The 7,007-nt window shown below is 46.6% G+C and overlaps 1 protein-coding gene across 1 annotated transcript; it reads right to left on the reverse strand.

The window, feature by feature from the left end:
- Positions 1–292: 292 nt before the first annotated feature.
- LOC119458778 (ribosomal protein S6 kinase alpha-5-like) lies at positions 293–6,493 on the reverse strand. Its single transcript, XM_037720640.2, has 4 exons — positions 6,488–6,493; positions 5,335–5,505; positions 2,286–2,498; positions 293–1,363 (listed from the first exon to the last, which is right to left on the reverse strand). Exons 1-4 carry the CDS (start codon positions 6,491–6,493, stop codon positions 293–295), a joined length of 1,461 nt encoding a protein of 486 aa, XP_037576568.2.
- Positions 6,494–7,007: the final 514 nt, after the last annotated feature.

Consider the following 7,007-nt stretch of genomic DNA (forward strand, 5'->3'; position numbering starts at 1 on the left):
CCACCAGATAAGCACTACCACTGTTGCAAGGAAATAACTTAATAAAAACCACTTTGAAACACGAGTTCAACATGGTTGACATCATCGAAGGGAACACATTCAATGCCTTTATTATAAATACCCTATAGCTTCATTTTATGTGCTCCCATTTTATTAAAACATCAATGCGATGACTTGGATGGAATTTACAATGAAAAAGATGGAGCCAAGCGCACTATTACACTACACCCCACTGCCACTGAAGCTATGAATGTGTGAACAATGTTAAAATGGCTAGGTTTCTAAGCCTGTGCTACCGTTGTTTCCGGCTTGGAGACTTCTGTGGTGACCGCCTTTTTGACTTCTTAGTGTTTGGTTCACTCTTTTCTGACCCGTCATCTGAAAAACTTGTTGGGACTGTCATGCTATCTTGCGGTGAAGGCCTCTTCCTCCGAGAGCGTGTAATGGGCCCTTCGGCATCAAGCAGTGCTTGTTCTGTGCTGGCCATGATCTCAGCTCGGCTGTCGTCGGATGTTTCAGCTGCCTCTGGTATCGTTGGCAACGAGAATGCAGCAACCTTCACTTCTGTGCCTTGCGAGTTTTCTGGCAAGTCTGTAACTACCGTGGCCGGCAAAGTGGGAGTTTCCAGCTTGCCGGACTTGGCCAAGGGCGCGGCCAGACCAGTGGTGGCGAGGTCTACGGTCATGGTCTCAATGTCATCGGTGATACCGGACTCACTGGGACGCTCCACCACATCAGGAAGTGTGGAAAGGTAGGCCGCAACCTTGGTCTCCGGATACGTAAAGACGCTGTCCACACTCCGAGTTGAGTCCTCGCGTGCTGGCACAAAGCCCAGCGAACGCGTTGAAGCTGCTGCAGCTGAGCTGAGCGACGCAGACGAGGATGAAGACGACGTAGACGTGAAGGAGCTCCCACTGCTTGTCGAGACGGAAGAGTCGCTTCGCACGTCTGCAGAGTTGCGCTTTAGCCTCCGGCGCTGAGCCAAGGGAGCCGCAGAGACGTCAAGCAAGCGGAAGCCGCCGCGGGTGGCGAGGTGGAAAGCGTCGAAGGTTGCCCGCACGGCCGATTCAGCAGCACGCGGTGAGGACGACGAGCTGAGGACGTCTGGAGTCATGAGGGAGGCAGACCAATGGCTGCTTCGAGAGTGCACCCACGGATGCGCACGGAGCTCGGCCATGGTGAGACGGCGTGGCGCTTCGACGGTGAGCAGGCCCCGGATGACGTCCTTGGCTTGGTCTGAGACAGGCTCCCACTGGGGCCCATTGAAGCTGAACTCGCCTTCGCGGATGCGCTGCATCAGCGCGGCGGCGCTGGCGTTGCGACTCGGCGTTTGAAAAGGTGCCCGCCCGGACAGCATTGTGTACTGCATAGAAAGAAAAAAAGTCATGGTTAATTAATACGTCATTAATGTGAGAGAAAGGGAACAAAGAAAGGAAATGTTGCTAGGTTAATCAGATACACGTCTGGTTTGCCACCGCTTGCAGGGGTCAGGGAAATAAAGAGATCAGAAGGAAGAAACAGAGAGAGCATTAGCTCTGCATTCACGAAGTACACACAAAGTAGTGGCTACCTCTTGGTGTTTACCTTTAATGAGAGGTCGCACGAAAGAAAAGGTGTACAGTAATGCAAGTTCTCTAGGGCAGTTCTTTGGTATCTCCGCTGTTGTTTACAAAGAAAAAATGTGCCTTGACTAAACATGCAACATTCTCATCTGGTGGAACATGGGTGTGCCCCCCAGTGGGCTGACAGTCTAAAGAACATTCAAACAAACACACTCCAGCTAAACTTCTTCATCTGTTAGTGCTTCACAACTCTTACTTACGAGTGTTGAAGAATCAGTTTAACAAACTTCATGTGGGCACCTGAAGCATAGGCCGGCATACTCACTCACGGTGCGACTGGATGTCTGAATGTCCGGGAATGAGTGCTGATTAATGCGAGTAGTTAGTATCAATAAAAATCAGGGACAGTGAGTTTGAGTGGGCGTGTGCATGAATGCAATTGGCTGTCGGCGAGTGTGCGTGGACGCTACTATGAACTTGAATAAGGGCTGGTGAGTGTGAGTTGATGCGAATGTGAGCGTGTGCAGGTAAGTGTGAATGAAAGCGAGTGAATGTGAGTGAGAGTGGCAGCATGAGTGAGTGCCAACGCACATGAGTGAGTCTCCACTTACTGTGCTGACCTATGCTTTAGAGGAACTACGGAGACTGCGTAATGTAGCTAGTTTTGCCACATAGGCTATGTCAAGAGCTAAAAAAAGTACCACAGTAAGAAGAGGTGCATACCAGAATGACGCCAAGGCTCCAAAGATCACAGGACTCGCTGTAGCCCGCAGCAGTGTTGCCCGGGCTGGCCTGCCTCAAGACTTCTGGAGCGGCATAGTTTAGCGTAAAGCAGGGTGTCTTCATGAGCTGATTGTCCTGAGGTTTCAACCGCGCAAAGCCAAAATCCACCACCTTGATGGTGGCATTCTCTGAGCTGTCCGTGAACAGCAGATTCTGCAAAGTAGAACAAAAAATGTATTTACTTGATTAGCTGAACCAGCATTGCAATGAGGAATATGATCAGTTGTTTGTAGTGCAGACGAGACTCCTAAAATCAATCTCGGTGATCTCTGTGCAAGGGCAGTACCTTGATATGTGAGCAATGCGGTGCCAGTTTTAATAGACAAGGCATCTCAGTTTTCGCCTGCGATGCCAGCACCAATGCTCCCCTAGTGGGCAGATTCTAGCTCTCAACTCGGTCAAATAACACGCGAGTAGCACACTCGAAGTTTCAATAAAAATTCTGGAGTTCTGTGTACCAAAAGCAGGATCTGATTTTGATGCCTACCGTAATGGGGGACTTCGGATTAAATTTGAGCACCTGTGGTTGCTTAATGTGCAGCTAAATCAATGTGCACAAGTGTTTTTTGCAGGCCGCCCTCATCAGTGCGACCACCATGGTTGGGATAGGACCCGTGACGTCAAGCTCAGCAGTGCAATGTGATCTGAGCCACAGCAAGTAAGCCTCAATCAAGAAACATGTGTAGAGTTTTTGTCAAAATAAATAAGGCCATCATGCGCATGAACACTGTTCGTGTTCCTTTTTACATCTTCACTACTCAAAAGCTCTGGAAACAGATGTGAACCCTCACCCTCCGAAACTACTACTAGTGTTACGATTTTCCTAGGTGCGACATGACACAACCAGAAATCGGCAGCGCCCCTGCGGTTCAGTGGGTTCATTTCTGCTGACAATGGCCGGATTGGCCGGTCAAAATGGGCATAGATTCGTAGATTTTCTTGCTGTTCCATCCCTTTTTCTTTTTAAACATAGCCAACCACAGCTTTTTTCAAACCAAGTATGTGCAATAAATGTGCAAGAGCAATGCATTTCAATGCAACTTGGATTTAAACAGACAAATTTGCAAGGAAGGTAAGGATTCTACAACAGGTGATGGAAAAGGCTGCATGGATTAGAGAGCAACTACAGGTAGACAATGTTCCAGTAGAGATCAAGAAGTGGAGTAAGGTAGTTCATGCAATGCACAGATTGATAACCAGTTGTCTTTCATGAGTAACACAATGATAAGAGAAAACACCGTAAAGCACGTTAGAAGATCAGACAATGCAATGGAGATCAGGAAATTTGCAGGCATATGAAATGGTGTCAGCTGATGCAGAATCGGGGGTCAAGTAAAGATAGCTGAAACAGGCGTTTGTCTTGCAGTCTCAACAATGATAAACACGCCAATCTTTCTATCTTACCGCATTGGTTTCCACATGAAAGACAACACCAAGAAGGATAACGACGAACAATTGCGCAACTCTTGTCTCTGCCTGCTTCACTCCTTTTTTACCACACCTATGAACATCATCTTGCGTAAATCACAGTTATCCTATAGTTTGCATTATCACCCAGATGTCTGCAATACACACCTCATTCTTTCCAGACGCATTAACCAGCTGGAATAGCCTTCTAGAAAACAGTTTCACATGCCAACCATAAATAATTCTGGGAAAAGTTAGGTAACAATTATCTTGCCTAAATTTCTGTACTTTTTCCTTCGCCTCCACCCCTTCCCTTCTTTCCCTGTTTTGTTCTTCCTCCCCAAATTACACCCATCTGAGAAAATCTCTGCACCTCTCATAATTTTTTTCACGATCTTCTATGTTCTGTTCCTTAGATTCTCATACATAATATGGAATGATGAAATCCTTTTGTAGCCTTTGTCTTTAAAGAGAAAAGTGAAATGAAATGAAGTTATCAACTGCCTCAACAACAGGTCAACAGAGCAGAGGTATTCACGGAAATGCTCCAGACATGGAAGAATTCAGAAGCACACTACACACGGTGTGGTTGTGATTCTATTATATATTTAAAAAATAAAGAACAAAAAAAGAAGAATATAGAAAACTGGTTCATTGCTCTTGGAGAAATCCTGTAAGCTTTGCAGATTTTGCAGATACCGCAAACTGCGGGAATCGATGTTATGCGAAGCATTTAAGCATCACTTCCTTGGTGAGGCGTGAAGCACTGTGAAGCATGATTAACTTGGGTGATCACAATGTCGATACAATGACCTTTGGCGATCACGAAGGCGGTACGATTTCTACGTAGCGCTCTACGAGGAAAGTGGGCTGGTCATGAAGATGGTGCAATCAACACGGTGTATCAGAGCGCGAGCTGTCACAAGGAATGTTGGTGAGGAATTGGCATGCACCCGCGCCGAGCGTTTCAAAGAGCTGGCTGGCTTTGGAACGGGAGAAGTATGCGTGCTATCATGGCCTAATGGTTAGAGCATGAGGTCACTGTGCTTGACAACAGCGGTTCGATTCCAACATTGGTTGCACATTTCCTTTTTATTAAAGCGAGGTGAGACTGGAACCTACTTAGCTACCTATCTGCCACAAAGTGCCAAGAATGAGACAAAGGATGCTTTGCATTAAAAAGAACTATGGGAATCATATGAGCTCGCCTTCCGTAGGGCTGGGAGAAGCAGCTTTTAAATTCACTGGTGAAACCTAGACAAGCCATCTTTGTCATTACGAGACTGAGAGTGTCGATCTTACTCTCCTTTTTTTCCATGCACTTTCTGCTATCCTTGTTGTAGCCCCTTCTTGTCTGGTATGTTTGACATGCACCTGTGAATAATAAACGTTTGGCAGTTGTGCAGTTGTTCATTCTTGTCCTTCATATTGCTCTAAATCAAATAAATGAATCAATGAGTGCCAAGCATAAATCAAATGACTGAATTAGTGAGTGTCGTAAACCGAACTAGCCACAGCTGAAGCCTCATTAATTGTTTCGTGGTGATCGCAGCTTCAGTGGAGATAAGTGCGAAACACTCACCTCTGGCTTGAGGTCTCGATGCACGACGCCCCGAGAGTGCATGAAGTGCACGGCGGAGACGAGGCGGCGGAAGATGCGGCACGCCTCGCTTTCCGTAAAGCGTGCCCGCCTGCGTATCCTCTCGAGGAGCTCCCCGCCCGTCAGCAGCTCGAGAATGATGTACGTGTGTGCCTGCAGAAAGACATTACGAAATAATGGTTATAACTCGAGCGCCACAACTTAAAATGAGTAGTACTAACAATTATTTTTGAGTTTTAGAAGCTCTACCACATGCTTCTTACACAGAAAAGGGTGATTGAATGAAAGTACTGAGGCTTGCAAATACTGATAACATATTTTGATTTGATACTAAAAATGGATTTGAAATGCTGCACCTGGCATAAACATTTTCGTGACGTCATGACATTAGGCAAAATTTGGTGATGTTGCATAGCAATAAGACCAGTTATGATGATGTTGCTCATACGAAAGTAAACAAGAGTGCTGTGCTTGTTCCTTCTGGCTATGCTCGCACGTGGCAGCCACGGCAAGTGCACGAACAGAGCTAACCAATGTATCGTCAATGTCACGCCGCATACGCGTGCTGGGTACTGAAACCGATTCATAGAAACAAGCATACTGCGATAGCAATTAAAAGGACACTTAAGGCGTGTCCTTTTACAGTGTTCACACCATCGGCGCCGCCGCCGTGCTGTCACTGTATTGGCGGCATGGTTGGCTCACACATGGAAGTGTTCGAAGGTCTCCAGAGAGATGTGACAAGTGGACGCACGTCTCTACATTTCACGTTCCACGTAATCAGCTCTGCTGCATAGGTCAGCGTTCTGCCTCGCACTGCTGGCACGAGCGTCCTGTGCACAAGCACTGAGCTGTGTTGTGCTTGTGCACATAACTTGTGCACAAGTTCCCGCTCAGCGGCTGTGCGTGTACCACACCGTCGTGCACACAGTGGTCTGAGCGGAATGGACAGTGTACATTAAGGTACAAATGCTAAAGGTTGTCCTTCTGTTTCATCTCGTGCACCATTGAAGAGCGACGCTCGCAATGCCAGTGGCAGTGCTCCTCATTACGGCAGCATTATGAAATGCCTGGCAGCTGCCAAGGGCGCCGTTTCTGCTGCACAGAAGCAATTGCCCCATGTACTGTGGCACACCAACATGTCAACCCAGTTTATTCTTAGAGCATCGTCTGAGGAGCTTCAGCGCAACGCTGAAACTTGCTGTCACTTTCAATGCTCTGCCTAAAAGACAAAACTGCCCAATCTTTTCATAGCAAATTAGTTACGGCACTCCGATGCTCGGCAGTATTATTCCTACCTGTTTTACATATGCATGCGGGGTGCCGGTTCTTTACAAGCATAATGATCAGTTACGATAGCAAACCTTGCAAAACACATTGCATCAGAAAATTGGGGAAGTTGTACAAAAGGCAGCATTCAGCTGGCTTTGCATGATGTACAATTTCCGTAGCTGCATTCTGTCGCTATCTTGCCAATATGCTATACGAAAAAAATAAAAAGCCAACAACTAAATTATACACGAAGCAACTGATGTGCAATTAGATTTTTTTTCTGGTTTTTTTTTTCTGCTTTGCTTTGATACAATAAACTTAGGGCATGGCAGCAGCCAGGAAGGTCCAAAAGAAAGCATGTTTCTCTGAATGAAACTCAGCTG

The sequence above is a fragment of the Dermacentor silvarum genome, chromosome 7 (genome assembly GCF_013339745.2).
Source record: "Dermacentor silvarum isolate Dsil-2018 chromosome 7, BIME_Dsil_1.4, whole genome shotgun sequence".
Classification (NCBI taxonomy): Eukaryota; Metazoa; Arthropoda; class Arachnida; order Ixodida; family Ixodidae; genus Dermacentor; species Dermacentor silvarum.